General features: G+C 46.5%; 1 protein-coding gene across 1 annotated transcript in view; it reads right to left on the bottom strand.

Moving 5' to 3' along the window:
* Positions 1-2,471: 2,471 nt before the first annotated feature.
* egfem1 (EGF-like and EMI domain containing 1) overlaps positions 2,472-18,761 on the bottom strand; it is a 47,780-nt gene continuing 31,490 nt past the window's right edge. Inside the window, exons 17-38 of the mRNA XM_029446870.1 lie at positions 18,581-18,715; positions 18,177-18,311; positions 17,124-17,249; positions 16,643-16,774; positions 16,365-16,493; positions 16,146-16,277; positions 15,874-16,002; positions 12,185-12,313; positions 11,366-11,494; positions 10,803-10,931; positions 10,593-10,721; positions 10,163-10,291; positions 9,900-10,028; positions 8,096-8,227; positions 7,744-7,872; positions 7,218-7,346; positions 6,134-6,262; positions 5,532-5,660; positions 5,252-5,380; positions 4,291-4,419; positions 3,981-4,109; positions 2,472-3,370 (exon numbers count right to left, since the gene is read on the bottom strand). Coding sequence (XP_029302730.1) covers positions 3,291-3,370; positions 3,981-4,109; positions 4,291-4,419; positions 5,252-5,380; positions 5,532-5,660; positions 6,134-6,262; positions 7,218-7,346; positions 7,744-7,872; positions 8,096-8,227; positions 9,900-10,028; positions 10,163-10,291; positions 10,593-10,721; positions 10,803-10,931; positions 11,366-11,494; positions 12,185-12,313; positions 15,874-16,002; positions 16,146-16,277; positions 16,365-16,493; positions 16,643-16,774; positions 17,124-17,249; positions 18,177-18,311; positions 18,581-18,715 — 2,807 coding nt within the window. The 3' untranslated portion in view covers positions 2,472-3,290. The remainder of the gene's footprint in view (positions 3,371-3,980; positions 4,110-4,290; positions 4,420-5,251; positions 5,381-5,531; positions 5,661-6,133; positions 6,263-7,217; positions 7,347-7,743; positions 7,873-8,095; positions 8,228-9,899; positions 10,029-10,162; positions 10,292-10,592; positions 10,722-10,802; positions 10,932-11,365; positions 11,495-12,184; positions 12,314-15,873; positions 16,003-16,145; positions 16,278-16,364; positions 16,494-16,642; positions 16,775-17,123; positions 17,250-18,176; positions 18,312-18,580; positions 18,716-18,761) is intronic.

Raw genomic sequence — 18,761 nt, 5'->3', positions numbered from 1 at the left:
CACTGTGGTCTTCTGGGGGATCTGGTTCAACGCAGAGGGGCACAAATGATCTCTGGGACTTGAAGCTTCGGCAGTTAAGTGATAGAATCTCTTTTGCAAAGAGTGGCTTATGCTTAATTACGGCGAAAAAGTACCCATGATGCGATCTTACCTTTTACGGGCTATTTCATCTGCAGTTTCCTGCACCCCCCCCCCTCTCTCTCTCTCCCTCTCCCTCCCGCACTACTGATGAGCCAGCATGTGTACAACAGTAGGCCCTTTTTTCCCTCCAAAAGACTTCTAGCACAAAGAGCATCTTTGTTCATGAGCTTGTAATAAAACAAAGTGGCTTTGGAAGTGCTGAGATCATTTTGAGTAAAGTAAAAATGATGTCTGAATCAGCTCCTTTTCTTCTGAGCATCTCAAATCACAGAAAGGAACGCTGCTACACACTGTGTGTGTCATGTTAGTACCACGGGACTGGAGCCACTGAGCATACGCTTCCAACAGACCTACTTCTCGATCTTACCCTTTTATATTTGGGTATGCCAGCTCTTCGTTTGTGGCACCTCTGTGTGGAGGGCTGATCCAGCGGTGGCCACCCAGAGCTCTGGGGATGGATGGCCTCTCTGCGCCTGTTTGACTGGAAACAGGTGTGTGTCATCTGAAGATGAAGGCCCGGCCGATAAACATTATTGGAGAACATCTGCTGCTTGTCACAACACAGGGCGGGCTGGAGCGGCCCCCCATCCATCAGCCACACCGGAGAGTGGGTGTTGGGGGGGGGGCTCCATCCTCAGTTAGCGGGCCCGTTCACCCATCACTCACCCCGGGGATGCTGGATATGGGGTGCATGTTTGGTCCAGGCACCTGCCTCTGCCAGCCCGCAGTCGCCTTTGGCCGAGAAAATGCTCCAGCGCACTTGAAAAATGCCTCGGGGTGAGCACGCTGTTTCTCTTACACTGACACCCCCCCACCCCCCCCCCCCACACCTTATACCACCAGTGGACCCTGCTCAGGTGCCTCTCACACCCCCACCTACTTTAGACTACTGTCAGGGAGGCAGGCATGGCCTTAATGCTTGACCCTTCTCCGGCTGATGAGAGATGCCTGGTAGTAGCCGCGCACAAAAACACACACACTTGACATATACACACACACACACACACACACACACACACACACAGGATCCCATAGGTCTCCATGACAGCTGGAGCCTCTCTCCCCCTTTCATACCTCCATACCTTCCTGCCCCCCACCATGCAACGCTGCATTCAAAGCACACAATCCAGAAACAGACGTTTAAAAGCAGGTGTCCGCAGATGTTTCTGCAGTTATGTATTTGATTCTCTTGGCAAAACACAAGCGCAGATGATCAAGACAGGAAATAAAAAGACTGGATAACAATAACAATTGAGTTTATCAATTTTACACAGACAAAATGTATTAATGTAGCACCGCTGACATACTGTAGGTATGCCAGGAGATGAGCACAGTAGGTAATGACTGCTATAACTGGCACTGACCTGAGATACAATACAAATACAGTCATTTAAATCAAATGCACATGGTGACGGATCGCAGTAGTGATGTTACTGATCTTGTATCAGAAGAAATATGTCTAACATTGTGCAACCATAAAAAAGTTTAACAACAGTTTGATCATTTCCTATAAGACAAAGTCAGCTGCTGACTCGATACACGCAGATCTGAAAGAAGTGCAATGCTTGCAAGTTTCGCCTGCAGTATTTCACGACCAGCACGCCGCACTGCAATAAGAAAAGCCACGATCAATGCTAATAAATGCATAGTGTTTGTAATGCTAGGGAAGTCCATGAGCCGTGTGGAAATAACTTCTGGATAGATAATATCTTCATTTGTAAAAGGTGGAGGGATGATGTGAGTTTGTCATGGAGCAAAGTTCTCTCCCAATACGTCACGTTATCTGAACTCGTGATGTTTGAGATGCTTGTTCACAGTCTTTCTGCGCTCACAGGAGACTTTAATCCCCTCACCTGCCAAGGAGACGCAGTGTACTTCCCCTTTAAGAAGTCTTTCCTGCTGTAACGTTAGTCAGTTCCAAAGAAGTGAATGTTTACTTGCAACAACAATGTGTGTGTTTTCATTCTGACAGAGTACATTTGATTCATGTATTTTATCAAAGTACAATTGATTACTAATTAGCTCCAAATGAGGGGAGATTAATAACACCTGGGTTAAATTGGCCCTAATTCCAGAGCTCCTCCCTGATTGGCCACAGACGGCAGGTGACAAGGTGTACAAGCTGTTGGAAGGCAGCGAACTGGTGTGTGTTTTTCACTCGCGAGGAACATGGAGGAATGCCCGAAGCAACAAACCTGAATAAATGTGTTTGTGTTTCTCCTTCTCGTGGCCAGTCTGCATTACATTTAGTTTGTCTTCGTGCTTCCCACTCACACAACCAACAGAGTTACTTTCTTTTGGACAACGATGCAGTTTCACAAAGAATACACATGAGAGATATGCAGGTAATATAGTTCCCTCTGTGTGAGGATGTAAGTATTGTGCTCTGCATCTTTGCGTATCGATAGATTCAGGAGTAGGAATAGTAATTTAACGCGCTAATTAAACCTTTTGTGCAGAAACTGAAAAACTCAAAACATGTCTGGGGGTCATTTTTATTAGGAAACACCCCCTGCTTCAACATGCATGGCTCTTCCATTGGACCGTATTTGTATAGCTCGCCTGTCTGCAGTCCCTGTATGTGTGGATATTGTTTTATTCTTCAATAACTCACCCATATCTTTCTTAAACTGATTCAGAGGCATTTCAACCACCAGAAATATGGTTGGAACTCTGTTGTGCTTATGGCCACGTAGAAAAGTCAACTTTGGTTGTAAAGGATCTCCAGTGACGAGAAAGTCTCAGTTACATGTGTTGTCAAAAATGACCGTAAGAAAGAAACCGTAACAGCTGATTAAATGTAAAACTGCAAAGCTAATCACCCGCTTCCATCAGCAATACACACAAATGTGATGCAGGTATTTGTGGGTATTGCTAAAAAAAAGTCTACGTAACTTTAAATCTCAGACAGTCGTCGGTAGATTGAGAGTTTATGGTCCTTTGAGGGCCCCTCACACGCCCGGTCCACTGGGTGATTACCTCGAGCTGCGGGCTCAGTGATGGAGTGCCAGTTTCTGACAGCTGAGTACCAGTTTCACAAAAACATAATATTACTAACATCACCTTTACCAAGATGATCTGAGTAATGCCTCGCAGAGCCAAGCCCCACGTTTAAACGTCCAGTCAGGAGTTTGCACCTCTGCTTGGGGTTATGTGGTTTTGCTGCCCGCTCTTCTCTTTCTTTGGGACACAGAAGAGTTTATCGGTGCCGGCGTTTGGTGGAGCGGTGCTGAAAAGGAGAAAAATAGCAAGAAGACATCAGCACTATTTGAAAATCAAAAGCAAATGTTCTGGGTTTTTTTGGAGGAGAAGTAACTGGTACGTAGTCTCCCGTGTGCTTGGCTTTGAGGAGGTAAAACGAAGACAGCCCTGAGCCCGGCTCCATGCTGGGTGCAGATTAAAATAACTGTCAGGAGACAGGAGCAGCTATTGAGGGAGACAGGGTGACACACAGAGTGATGGGGCTCAGCCTCTCGCACTTCATGACACAGTCTTTCACTAAAGCTGGTTCAGCTTTACAGCCCGTAACCTCGCGTGTGTGTCGGTGTGTGTGTGTCCGTTTTGTTTTAGCTTGACAACCCAAGACATGTGTGTTTGAGGTGTGTGTGTGTGTACTGTTGTACATTGTGGGGACTTGCTTTCCTTTTGGGGACAAAATTAAAGTCCCCATAACGTAGGTCATTACATTTTGGGATCGGGTAGTCTCCAGGAAATGTATGTTATTAAATGTAATGTCCTCTAAAGTGATGGAAGTGTGTGTGTGTGTGTGTGTGTGTGTGTGTGTGTGTGTGTGTGTGTGTGTGTGTGTGACGGGGGCTGCAATGAGAGCTTAGCTTCACCTTCACTACAGGTGGGGCCCAGCCAGGTGAGAGGGCACAGGCATCGTCCACTCAGCCCATCACAGCGGGCCCTGTGGGAACACTGACACGGCAGGAAGCAGTCGGGGCCGTAACTGTCTCCACCGCAGTCTGAGACAGAAGAGACAGAAAAGACAGAGTGGAGAGGGGGAGAGTTAAAAAAGGAAGTGCATAACACACACACATGGACAGAGGAGGCGTTTTCTGATTTTCAGCTGACTGAATGATACTGATAATAAATGATTACATTTATTGTCGTTTTAATAAAAGTTTCCCTCGAAGCTACATTTACCTCTTTCACACCTCTGTCCTGTCCTTCCTGGGGGACAGAGGCACCGCCCGGTCGACGGGTCACATGGGGCATCGCCAGCACAGTCACATGACTGTCCGCAGCTCAATCCAAACCTGCCGGACTCACACCCTGAAAACACGTGTGTGCTCTTATTACTCTAGTTACGTTCATTGTCTCTCTTCCCAACATACCGCAAGAAAGATACAGACACAAGTGCAAGGGCATGTAGTTAAGAAAACAGATCCTGTAGTGATGTGCTTACACATTTCTCACGCAGACATACACACACACACACACACACACACACACACACACACACACACACACACACACACACACACACAGATAAGAGCCTGGTGTGTCTCTGAAGCCTGTGGCTGCCTTACAGCTGCTCTGCAATGCTCAGTCATATCTCCTGCTGGGAATGAAGTGGCCATTTAGGCACTCACACTGCGGCTGAGAGCCCCGCGAGCAGGCAGGAGGGCACAGGGATGTAACAGGAACGCATTAAGCAGTCTGGAAACACCTGCCTCTCATCAAACAACCAGGCTGCGTGCCTGCCCACCTACCGACCAGCCTGTCTGTCTGCCTGCCAGAACACACGCAAACTACCTTATTAATGCTCATTTCTGCACGTGTCTTATTGCAGTTGCAGCCACGTGGCTGTTTACAAATGTCCACACACTTGTGAGTTTGAGTGCATAATAATAATGTTTCTGTCTTTGTGGTGCAGATAACTGAAAGTATCAATACTTGACAAATAAGAGAAATATTCTCTTTAAAAAGGAGACTGTAAGTTAACTTTAGTGACATGTTGGCTGACATGTTGGCTGACATGTTGGCTGACATGTTGGCTGACATGTTGGCTGACATGTTGGCTGACATGTTGGCTGACTGGCAGCCCACTGAAAGTAGTTTGATGGATTTAATTGATAATTAACCTTTTGATAGTCATACTCACGTCTTTCGCATTGTCGGCCGTAGCAGCCTGGTGGACACACACATTGGCCCGTCGCATGGTCACATGTCTGCCCCACTGTACAGTCACATGTACGGGCACAGTTCCCTCCAAAGAACCCAGATGGGCATCCTGAGAAAGACACAAGAGTCACGTCGTCTCAAGGTTCATTCAAGTCACGGACACATATTTCACTCGGAGAACTTCTACAGAAGTGTCAGCGAGGCCACTAGTAACTCAATCACCGGGTTTCCTTTTGTATTATGAGTGAGTGTTTGCATACTGTGTTGACAGGAGTGGCCATAGAATCCAGCAGAACAACCGCAGGTGCCAGTGAAACGGTCGCAGCTCCCATTGTTGAGGCACGGACAGTCTTGTGCACAATCAAACCCATATTTTCCCTGTGAACAGGCTGCAGACAGACACACGCACAATTCAAGTTAACAATTCATGCAGAAAGTGTGGCAATAGAAACATGATTCAGCAGAAACCTTTGCACAATCTTAACGTTTTGTTCCACGACATAATACGTCATTAAATACGTCACTAAGAAAAGGTGGTGGTGACGTGAAGTCATGCCGTCGTGGTGTAACTTTAGATATTTACAGAACTGCCGATTGCATTTCCCTTTAAAAATCATGCAGTGGTTATTTGTGAAGATCATCTTGCTGAACAAAAGGTGTTCGTATCGTAAAGGTTTGTTTGCCACAAAGGTTATTCCTGCAATAAAGCAAAAGCCAGTGGAAAGATCCGATTGGCTTTTAGTCGAGGGAACCAGTGCGATGCTAACGTCCGCTTAACATTTGTTAGTTTTCCCACGAACAGAATAGCGTTTGGTTCACTTCTGATGATTCTCTATTGGGTCTAGTGCCAGTGAAGTTGTACCGGTGTCACAGCGGGGTCCAGTCCAGCCCAGTCCACACTTGCAAGACCCGTCGACGGGATCACACAGACCCCCGTTCTGACAGCTGCACGCGTTTCTGCACTGCAGGCCGTAGCGCCCCCTAGGACACGCTGGAGAAACATTCAGAGAATATCAGACCTACACACACACACACACACACACACACACACACACACACACACACACACACACACACACACACACACACACACACACACATGTATACACAAGATTGCACCACACCAATGTTTATTTAAGCAATAGTTCATTAAAGAGATGGCAAAGTGGTGTAATTTGGCACTGATATAAAAGAATAATCATGTTTCTCTGGGTAATTTGGATTGGGAAAACAATAAGCAAGCAGTCTTTGATTTCCCTGTTTATTTATTTGCTTCCTTGCCAAATCCAGCGACACGGAACACAGAGAACGAGCTACTTATAGGTTTCTGTAAACATTCAACAAGAGGAACTTAAGAGGTGGTATGTCCAAGTACATGCGGGAGGCTGAAGAAGAGAACATTTAGCGCGAGCAGTGATGGAAATCCCCGCTTGCAATGCAGCTGATCTGCAGATAAAGTGAGAGATTAAGAAACTCTGCCTCTGTTTCCCGGAGACAAGCAGCCCTGTGATCATCGGAGGCCTCACGCGGAGGAAATGGAGAATTTGTTACTTAAATATACGGTGTAAAATATAGGAGAAATGCTCCCTCGTTTCAGTTGTTGTTTCTCACTTTCTAGCTCGGCCTCCTCTTTCTGAAGGAGTCATTGGGGCCAGCGGTTCCCACTGATGCATGTCAGCCTCAGTGTGTGTGCTCAAGAGAAGGCTGAAAGATAAAAGGCTCCACACACACACACACACACACACCCTGTTCGATATCTGTGATGCCTTTTACTCAAAGTTGAACAATGAATTCTCTCGTGTGTGAGTTATTCCTGCCTCAAAAGAATTTCAGTTGCTATTTGCTGACCTATATTTACTCATTAAACACTGTAATAGAAGTATTCACACTTGCACAACGACATTTTGAGTGATCAAGACAAGGCAAAGACGTCCGTTGAGTGTTACCTTGTTGGCAGGACAGTCCCCTCCTCCCAGCGGCACAGATGCACTTCCCAGTTGCTGAGTGGCACTTCCCTCCTTCCCCACAGGAGCACAGCTTAGCACAGTCCTTCCCATAGTACCCGCTGGGACAGCCTGCGGACATACACAGTGTCCTTATTCACACAAAAAGGTAAGAACACAAATATCTTGATGTACTAACTGAACTCCTCTTCACTTCCCTGGAGTCAATGAGCAGATAGCCTGCAGGAACAAGAGCCACGTTAACTGTGGCGGTGGCAAGTGAATAATATGCCTATTTGGAAAAGAATACCTCCGCTAAGTGTATTTCACTGGTGTAGCCAGGACTTGGGTGTGTGACTGTGTCTGTGTCCTGGCAGGTGTGCTGCTCAGGGAAGCACAGTGTGAAGTTGTTTGTGTGAGCAGTTCTCGAGAAAGCTGAAATACCACAGACCGTTCCCTAACAGGCCTCGCAATGAAAGAGCTGTTTTTCGTTCTGGAGTACAAACAGGTGCAAGATTTCTTGACTCACGTAAGCTGCAGTCAGCTCCAATGAAGCCAGGAGGGCAGTAGCAAGTCCCAGTCCTGAAGTCACAGCGACCACCGTTGACGCAGCTGCATCTGGACTTGCAGTTTGGCCCAAAAGTGCCAGCTCGACATCCTGGAGACAAACCAGGGGGGACAAGGTTAATGTTCTTATGGTATTTAACTGGGATTTTACTTACAAGATAAAGCAAGAAATTACGTAAAAAATGTGAACTTTTTACAATCTTTGACTTCCTGTACCTGCTACCACATTTCTCCCACACAACTTAAGTCCTATTAGCGCATGCCTCATGTTACTCCACACTGACGGCAGCAGGTTATCAGTGTGCTGCACTTACGTAGCTCACAGCGTGCCCCGTAGTATCCAGGTAAGCAGCTACACGTCCCCGTCACAGGATGGCACTGCTCCTGGTCTCCTGAACATTGGCACAGCTGGCTGCAGTTTTGCCCGAACACACCAGCAGGACAGGCTGACATGACACACACAGAAATACATCACACGCACACAGTTAGAGGGTTTGTTCACATTTAGAAAGAAGAAGGGATTGTTTCTGCTGCTTTCAAGGTTCCCAAGAGCACAATGGCCTCCATGAATCTTAAATGGAAGAACAACGAGTAGCTGAGCTCTGGAGATGTTATATGGAGTTTGGACAAACTTCCATAAGGACGTCCATGCCTGCAACACTCCACCTGATCTCTGCTTCTTATCCCCAAATCCAAAGTTCACCGCGTTAGACCCAACATAACGACACGTTAGAGAAGTGAAAGGGTACAGGATGAATACTTTCTCACTGCACCGTTTACTATCCTCTTTAAATATTACTCGCTTTATATGATGCTAGCTAAGCTACTTAGTTTTGCTACTCGACTACAGTAATGTTAGCTGGCAAGCTAACGCTAACTAGCTATAAAGTAAACTCAAAGTGTAAATGGCACGTTGAATGCTGTGGACATTAAGTAGTGACTGCCAACAACTTTCCCTGGTTGTCCAAACCCCGCTGGACGCAGAGCGACATTCTTTCACACACCCTTTCTGCGTATACGTTTACGCTCATCACAATAATGAATGGAGTCCGCGGACAATCGGTCACAGCCAACGAGATGAATCTGTGAACCGAACATGTTTTGGGGTGAAACTGCAGCACTCAGCTTCTCAGTGAGGCAGCAGCAGCAGGCAGCGTGGGGGACAGATAAGAAAAGACTCCAGACTAAAGAGGCAATTACGGCGCTGTCATTATGCATGTCTGCCTTCCAAAAGCCCTTATCCGCTGCCGAGGAGACAAAAACAATGCCTTCTGTTTTACTTGGCAACTGGTGTGTAACATTTATCAGATGTCTGGGGAGTGTGTGAGGAGAGGAAGGGAGGGGGGGGGGGAGGTAGAAGGGAGTGTCGAGTAGTGAAGCTGCTCGTATAAGGGTATGGTCTAAATAATGAAACATTAGCATAAAGCCCTGTGACAGTGAGGGTTTAGTGCCGGTGTAGAGTGCATTTCCTGGAATGGAATAAATGGTAATCTTTCCCAGGAGGACCAGGGGAGGGAAAAAAAAAAAAAATTTAATCAGTATTAACAGAATGATTCTTGTTGATCACTTCGGTCCCATGATGCCGTTCCTTCCTGATGGGAGTGCTGCGTTTCCATCAACAAGACACATGTGTCAGCCGAATGGTTTGAAATTCATGATATGAGCCATGTGCCAAGGCTTTCTCAATAACCAGTTATGCATAAGGGACATTTGTGAGACACCACGTTCTCAAATATGTTAATATAGAGAATGGGATGAAACCCTCCACACATGCAGAGCACACAGTGACACTTGTTCTCTGCTTTTAACCAGGAGTCTAGTACTAGGAGCAGTGGGCAGCTCATACGACAGCGCCCCGGGAGCAATGATGTCCGGAGCCTTGCTCAGGCACACGCAGGGCAGGAGGTGAACTGGGACCTCTCCAAGTAGCAGTCACACTCCATTTGTTTAGGTCTGGTCGGCGACTTGAACCAGCAACCCTACGGCTCACAGTCCAAGCCCCTCCTGACTGAGCCACTGCCGGACAACCTAAGCTCCAACTAAGTTAAGAACTGTCTTTTACAATTGAGCAAATCAAAATACAACAAATCTTTGCGAAGATTTTCTTTTCATTCTTACGTGTCTCGCATCCAGGCCCCGTGAGTCCGGCTGGGCACCCGCACCTCCCCGTCTCATGGTGACAAGACACCCCAGCGTGGCATTGACACTGTTGGGCACAGGAAGCACCATAGGAGCCCGGAAGGCAGGCTGGGAGTCGACACACACACACACACACACACACACACACACACACAGCACACAACGGTTGACTCTCATGTTCAAAGCTCGCCCTATTGCCACTTTAATTCTGTTGCAATTTCCTCCGTCCTATACACACTCACGTTTGTCACAGCTGGCCCCCCTCCAGCCTGGCTCGCACTCACAGCGGCCCGTCACATGGTGGCAACTGGAACTGTGGACACAGTCGCACCTCTGCTCACAGCGCTCTCCAAAGAATCCCTTAGAACACACTTCAGACAAAACACACGCATTCAGCATAAAACATTAGAGTGTGTGAAAAAGAATCCCTCTTTATGCTCATTCACCCAGGGATAATTACACAAATTGTTTTGACAGCAAGTTTTATGATTCATAAGCTTCACTTCCTGCTGCTGCTGCAGAGGGAAACTGCTGGTTACATATCTGTCAAAGGGACAGGTGAAACACAGATTGTAGATAATACTGTGTGTACTGTGCCAATCAAAAGCTAAACCTGCTAAATAAGAAGTAATATGTTGTCGTGCAACAGTGCTGATGTGTGTAGGACCTCACCCGACAGACAGAGCTCTCCTGTCCAACCGGGCAGACACACACATCGTCCTGTCGCTCGGTCACATGTCCCTCCACTCGAGCAGCTGCAGGCCTGGGTGCACTTCTCTCCATAGCGTCCCTCCTCACACTCTAGGAGAGAGCGACAGATGGAAGTCATGTGTGTCCCTTAGCTTCCTCACAATGTAATACGTGGTACTGTAGAGGACTCACCCAACTCGCAGGCGGCTCCAGTCCAGCCGGGCGTGCAGGAGCACCGGCCCCTCACGCTGTCACAAGATCCCCCGTTTCTGCACAGACATTGGCCAGAACAGTGTTCCCCATATTGTCCTGGAGGACAGGCTGAAGCCACGCACACACACACACACACACACACACACACACACACACACACACACACACACACACAATATAGATTAAGATGTCTCCTTGACTACATAATGTCTACTTTACGGTTCTTTGTTGACTCCAGGATGTGTTTTTCTAACATTTCCAGGCAGCAGATTGTTATCCATTAAATGATGTATACAAATAATCATCAATCAAGTATGCATAAATGTTGACAAGCAAGTCTACCAATTGATATTCATATTGCAAGAGCATGCATGAGACCCACTGGATGCCTGTAACCGCAGACACACAGCTTTGTAAAGTGGATATTTGTGAAGTTTAAGTCGTTTGTAGCTCAAACATGAAACCCGCTGGCGTTGCCCTCTAAGTATATAACAAGCCAAACTTTTGACAAGGTGTGTCCTGCTGAGTGATGAGCTACTCACGCAGTTGGCAGCTGACTCCAGTCCACCCGGACGCACAGCTGCATCGCCCGGTGACGTGGTCACACCTGGCTCCGTTCTGACACTCACAGGTCTGACTGCACTGCTCCCCAAAATTACCCTCTGGGCATTCTACCAACACACACACACACACACACACACACATATTCAGTATTAACTTAAAATGCATTGAATGCAGCAAACGTATGAGACTCGAGGGCTAAAGGACACTTTGAGACATTTTCAATGCACATACTGTAAACTTCTCCTTCATGTTCAAAGTCCAAGATGACGTTTTGAGTCTGAGAAGGAGGGAAACTGTACTAATGACAGAGATGCATCATTAAGTCATGCTAGTGGCTTTCTGCTGACTCTGGCTCTTGTACTTAGGACCACAAAATGGCTGTGGCAAGAGGAAAGTCTTGAATAAAAGTGCAGAATGACAGACTCAGAACTTTACTGGGCATTTCACTGGATTCAATAAAACAACGGCATGAAACTTTAGCATGAGAACACTGATTGAGTAGCTGCTAAAGAGTCTTCTGTGGTGTGTTCTCCCGCTCCTGATGTTGATCGCTACACACAAACACAAGGGTGCATTTATCCAGAATAGACCTCAATTAAACCACGTGTGCCAGAGGGCAACTCTCGTCCCTCCTTTCTCCACCCTTACCCATCCCTAAAACAAAGTAATGGGCAACGTCTCATTATAGAGATAATTGTTCACAAACACATCCTAGTTGTGTTTAAGGAGAGGATGTCGTGATGGGCTGCAGCGAGGGCCTCCCTCACACCCCGTTTTAATGATGTGGCTTCCATTACCCAGAATGCAGTGTGGTCCTGCCCAGCCGGCGGTGCATAGGCAGGCTCCTGTGATGTGGTGGCAGTGGGCACCGTTCCTGCACTTGCACATCTGGCCACAGTCAAGACCGTAAAAGCCGTCCGGGCACGCTGTGGGCCAAGATAAAACATCCGACTGGTTAGAACCGGCAGCTTCACAGAAGAGGAGAGGAAAAGGTTTAAATGGCAACTCTTTCTCTTCCCTTCCCCATCTCTCACTCTCTCCTCCTCCTCCTAGTTTCCCTCTCTGTCTTACCACCTACTGAAAATACCAATATCAAATTGCAGTACCACGCTGCGGCGGATCATTTGCAAGAGCGTCTGCGTTCGTTAAGTGAGCTCATGTCCCACATGTGTGGTGGATCTGGGGCCACATCAAAGTCCGACGGCGGCTCGGAGGTGGTTCCCTTTCAGGGGTAGAGGGGGGCACAGAGAGCTGGTAATTAGAGCACCTGCTGAGTCAACAGGCCCCACCAATACACGGCAAAACAAAGCCAGGTTAGAGTGCCCCCCCCCCCCCATGCACACATACCTACAGTATCGGTGCCGATGCGAGGAGATGTGTAAGAGTCTGTTTCTCATTCTCCAGGAGAGCTGGAGAGATTGTTTAAGTGTGTGGAGACTCAATTGACACTCAGAAAGTTTGGTAAACATGGTGCCTCGCAAGAACCCAGCCAGAGGCAGCAGGAGGAATGAGCCTTTCCACTGCTGGGGTGTAAATATTGTCTGTGAGCGTGAGTGCCTATTTGTTGAGCAGATCTCATCCCAACTCATAATGGAGGGTATTTTGCAAAAGGTTCCTCCGTGTTGATTGACAGCCGTTGCAGACGTTTCTTTTTCTCTGTGTCAGTGATATGTGAGAAAGTCTGTCGGCTTTCGGAGAGTCTGTCCCAATTATCTTAACAGCACAGCCGCTTTTCATTTCATTTATATACTACCTCTTCTATCTAAAAGGGAACGCAGTGGACCATGTTACCGAAGGAAGCCACAAATTGGGAGTGCGACAGAAATGTGTAACTTGGTGGTTTTATGTATTCTAAATGCCACAGCACTCAGGGTGTTTCCCTGCAGTTAATGCATCATATACTCCTTCTCCTGCTCCAATTGATGATGCTGTCCACTCCTCCTTGTTCTCCCTGAAGGCCTCAAATTGGGAAAAGTATCCTTCCTGCTCAGCACTTTCTGGCATCTTCCCACGCTGACAGCATGACGTCTTCGCCAGCCTCTGTAGTGGTTAGGCTGCGATGTTATTAAAGCCAGCCCACTGAGGATGCTGTCATTTTATCCCAGCTGTACATTAGGTCTGTGGTAGCACTGTAGCAAAATCACTGGTTTATTGTCTGTTGTTTACTATTATGATAGCGATTGCTGACACCATGGCAACATCTTTCTGTCCTGCAGGAAAACGTTTGAGGAATGTGCCTCTGAAACATCATTTCTTTTACCGATGACGTTAAAAAACAAACATCTCAGATGAGTGATGTTCCCCTTTTAATGAGGTCTTTATTCCGGTAATCACCTCAACATGTTCAAACACTTTCCTTCCTTTTCAAATGCAGCAGACAGCGTTTACTGAAGCACACAGACTCTACGGTTACTCTTCAGGGGGATACACTGACACCTCTGAAGAGCCACGTTTATTATTTGTTTATGCCAGCAGGGGGCGACTGGTCTCCTTATTAACCACAGAGCAGCAATATGTCATCTGATATTAGGACTGTCTGCAAGTGTTTGTAAGTAAAGACTCTTCCCTGAGTCTTTGTTTATGTGTGGGCACAGAGGATTCAGCCCACTGCCACACACACACACACACACACACGCACACGCACACACACACGCACACACACACGCACGCACACACGCTGTGCCATCGTTGAAAGACTCCATCTCCAGACTAAATGAGCTCTTTAAGACGGGAGGATTATTTCCAGATCCCTGGTTGTGTAAGAGCCACTGCTGTCAGCCCATAAAGCAGGTCCAGGGACCACACAGCCGGGGAGCGCAGCCCACAGAAATAGAGCGGATAGAGAGAACATAGAATAGAACTTCCTGGTGCCATTCAGCGTCTACACACTGAAAGAGGTCAACACAACAACAACAAAACAACCCCCGTTGCATGCACAATAACGCGGATGTTCAATGAGAGAGTTCTTTTCACTGCGACCGAATGAACTATTTTGATGCAGACATCAAAGCCGCGGCGCAGAAGAAGGAGCACGATCCACTTTAATTGAAGAAGTTGGTCCGGTGTGCAGGACCCATGTCAGCACAATGGCTCACTTCCTCGACTGAAATGTTTAGCATCAACCACAAGCATGCGTCCGCCATAGTAACAAGCGTTCTAGAACGTTATAGAAACCGGTGTGCGGACGGAAATCGCCCACCTAGAATCAAACGCAGTCACCTCTTTCCATTTTAATTGTGTGGAACAGATGACCTGAGAGAGATCTGGTCCTTCTCACAGCACAGGCCTCTTCCTGACTCCTCCTGAAGGAAGAGGCCCAGCAGAAGACTGAGAAACTGGACACCTCTGTTTGAGGAGAAAGGGCCTTCAGAAAACAGAACCTGCTCAGACCGATAGCCCTCTTTCCACAGCGACGTCCAATCAGAGTGACGTCTCCGTCTCAGGCCATTAGACTGTTATGACTAGGGATGTGAAGCTCTGTTCTAGTGTGACATGGCCATGATTTATGACGCCCCGTGTGCTGCGGAGCCCGCTATGAATTTCTGGGCCTGGTACACTTACACTAAATCTTACATTTTGTAATAACACGAGGCCACTTCAAGTCAAAAGACTATAATCAAGAACAAATATATTACATTCTTAAGACTCTTGGACTGCTGGCATGCAAAATATCCAAATGATGAGACGAATAGTAGAAAAGACGACGCCTGTGAAATACAGTCCGTCTACCGCAGAATGACGAATGCAAATTATATCTTGGGATTTGTGTGGTTTTAAAATGGTTTTGCACATGACATTACATGGACAGTCTGATGATTCATTACATCTGTGTGATGATTCACTCAAAGTGGGGAAGAAATGAACATCAGAAAATCAGAAGAATGTCCTGCAGCGCCCTCTAGTGTGTCAGAAAGGTTATGTCACCTGTAATGGAGAGTCTGCTGAGTTCAGAGAAACATTATGCAACACTGTATTATGTATTCCTAGTTTTATATTTGAGAAGGGGAACTGAAATAACACGTCATGCACGGTCGATTTTAAGAGTTTGATGCATCGTCTTCTTTCACACGAGTGCAAAAAAAACATCCAAAATATGTATTTTTACTCACTTTGTCTGTAGATTTCTACATAACATTTCCTTTATATAACATTTTATTCCTAAAAACATGGACACACTTCTGATTTATGGATCGATACAAAGAGAAATCCAAAACCCCCTCTGTAAAAACCTTTGACTCTTATATATAAACTAAATAAAACAAGATTTTCAGATTTCTGTTTTGTAAATGTATGCAAATGAGCATAAATGTAGTAAAATAATGCCTCATTTTTATATCTAAACATACGAGTACAGAGAACGTGTAACACTAAAAAGAATTGTCTTAATGTTTATAGTGATCTGGGGAAGTTTCATGATGAAATCTATTACTTGTGATTTTACAGACCTGAATTTGCACAGAAACATCAGAAACTAAATAAATCGTACTTTGTTCACAGTAAGTGCCGGCATATCCAGGTGAACACGTGCAGGCTCCGCTCACGTGGTCGCAGAGCGCTCCACTCTGACACCGGCACTGCTGGGCACAGCCCTGCCCATAAGTGCCGTTCACACACTCTAACAGCGAACAGTGAAGCAGATCAACATCTAAATATTACACTTTAAACCACATGTAGCCAGATACACTGAATGACTTTGAGGATTGTAAATGAACAGTTGTTATAAGCTACAATCACCCCATGGTGGCAGCGTTGACTCACTCTTCCTGCAGTGTTCTCCTCTGAAGCCGGCCTCACACACACACACGCCGCTGAGGGGGTCACAGCCGAGAGACATCTCTTTGCACCGGCATTGACTGAGGCAGCTCTGGCCCCAGTAACCAGAGTCACACGCTATGAAGGGCAGAAAATGCTGCAGTGAGATACGTTCAATGTTGCATTTTTACATTTTCCACGATGATAAATAATTACAGTTCTTACATGTTGCACAGTCGTGGCCTGTTCTGCCAGGAGGGCAGACGCAGCGTCCAGTCTGAGGGTCACAGGTCGCGTCAGGGGGGCACGAACAGTGCTCGAAACAGCCTGGGCCGTGGAGACCTGGGGGACACTCTGTGCACAACATGACATTTACATCATGCTTTAGTAATCCACTCCTTTTAACTAACCTTTTAATTAACTATCAATTATTCCCTCATTGCTAAAATGTCTTTTTTGGAGATTTGCATTAAAGGTAAAAACCTCATTCCATTGAAACTCACCATGTTGGCAGAGGTTCCCCGTGAAGCCTGCTTTGCAGTCACACACACCAGTCTGCTTGTTGCAGGAGCCTCTATTGTCACAGTCAGGACAAGGTGACTGACACTTCAACCCCCAGAATCCTTCAGGGCAGTCTGGGAAGCACCAAGTGAGCAGTCAGATATTTCTCTGTGAAGTCCTAAAGCCACTTATGATTGGGTGTTATGGGGGAGAAATGTGTTTAATGGAAAGTAAGGGGTTGGAACACATCCATCCTGGCGGTTGAGTGGGCTAATGATAATAGTGAGCTCAGTGAGTGCAAACAACAAATCCCTGCAAAATGTGCAACTTGTAAAACATTGTATATTTTTTGCAAGTTAGAAAACATGCAGGACTTTTGATCCACTTGTTTTTTCTGCTCCCACGACCAAATGTGTCTAAAAATGTCCTAAAACCAAAACAGAAATTCAATGAAACATGAAAAGCATACAAAATAAAGCGCACCTTGGTGACAGGAGTCCCCAGTCTGCCCAGCAGGACAGATGCACTGTCCAGTTACGGGATCACAAGGAGCTCCTCCACAGTCGCAGGTCAGACGACAGCTCTCGCCATATCTCTCAGTACTGCAGGCTACAGACGCACAACACATTAAAACATTTAAAGGTGTAACACAGACAGACACAAACACAAGACAGGATTGCGCAACATTGCAGAAAGAGAAGTGCAGAAGTAACATTTTATACGTTCAGTTTATTTATTCAGCTTCTGCCAATAGCCTCTGCAGAAGTAAGTGAAGTAAATTACCCCTGTCATGACCTGGCCTGCAACTTAAGATAAATACAATCCAGAAAAAATAATGTTTTCGCATTTGACAAAAGCCAGCCAGCCTGGGCCTGGACTGAGCTCTGGTGCTGACATACTGTAACTCTGCTCTGTTGTCTTAGTCCACTCCATGGAGACTCAAAGTCATGTTTTTACCAGAGGCTCTGGAACAATATCCAGTATCACAACACAGAGGGCTGAGCAGCAGAGTAAACAGCCACCCTGCTGGGGAGGCACACTCACAATGTGTGGTTGTAAAAAGAACACCTGCACTGACCAGGTGAATTAAAAAAAGAAAGCCTTATTTATTTCCCACACTAAATCCCCTCAATCCATCAAACGCAGCGGAGAATGGATAGGAGAGGACACAACAAAGGAAGATGAAGGCTTGAAAAGGTGGAAAGTTCAGAAACTCATTCATAACAATGTGTGTTGACGTGAGAACGGGCACGCGATGGCTCAAGCATGAAGTCTGCAAACAATCATCTAGCGCAGGTAGATACATGTGTCAGTGTGCACCCACGTTCTGCACTACCCACACACACACACACACACACTGAACGATCTGTACTTTAAGCTATGACCACATGAGAGCGCTGTGGAGTCAAGCGTTAATGGAGGACATCCTACATTAACAGTTCTGTATTTTAAATATTTAAAAAGATGCATGAAATTAACACATTTAAACTTTGATGCTTAATTCCCTTTAAATTGCATTGAAGGTTTTGCTCTCACCCAGCTGACATGTGTCTCCATGGAGGCCTGCAGGACATCGCTGGCTGCACTCTCCGGTCCTGGGGTCACATGACCCTCCGCTTGGACAGTCACATGGCTGCTCACAGCCTGCACCAAAGGAGCCCATCTCACATTCTACATCAGGACACGAACACAAGCAAAGGTGGGAAGAGCAATAAAACAATCTCAAAGCATCGAGAGGTTATTGCCTTTGATTCACAGCAACTTCCTTAACTACTTAAAGCTACAGACATTACTGCAACTACTGCAGCGAGAAACACACGTTCTGATGTTTGAAGCTTGTGACGTGATCAACAGTAACACGTCCCTGAAGGTGTTAGCAGCGTGGATCAAACGTCGCTACACACACATGTTGATTGCTACGATGCGAAGCTGCGAAGTACCTTTCTCACACTGTGGGCCGTGGTATGCGGCCTTACAGAAACAGCTCCCTGTTTGGGGGTCACAGCCGGTGGAATGTTCTTGAACACAGTCACATTCCTTGGAACAGCCTGCACCGCGCGTCCACCTGGGACAAGCTGAGGACCAGATCAGTGGGAAACAGGCAGAAAGCACAAGTCGATG

The sequence above is a fragment of the Cottoperca gobio genome, chromosome 13 (genome assembly GCF_900634415.1).
Source record: "Cottoperca gobio chromosome 13, fCotGob3.1, whole genome shotgun sequence".
Classification (NCBI taxonomy): Eukaryota; Metazoa; Chordata; class Actinopteri; order Perciformes; family Bovichtidae; genus Cottoperca; species Cottoperca gobio.
The sequence above is the reverse complement of the archived record's forward strand: the minus strand, read 5'-3'. Positions and strand labels throughout refer to the sequence as shown.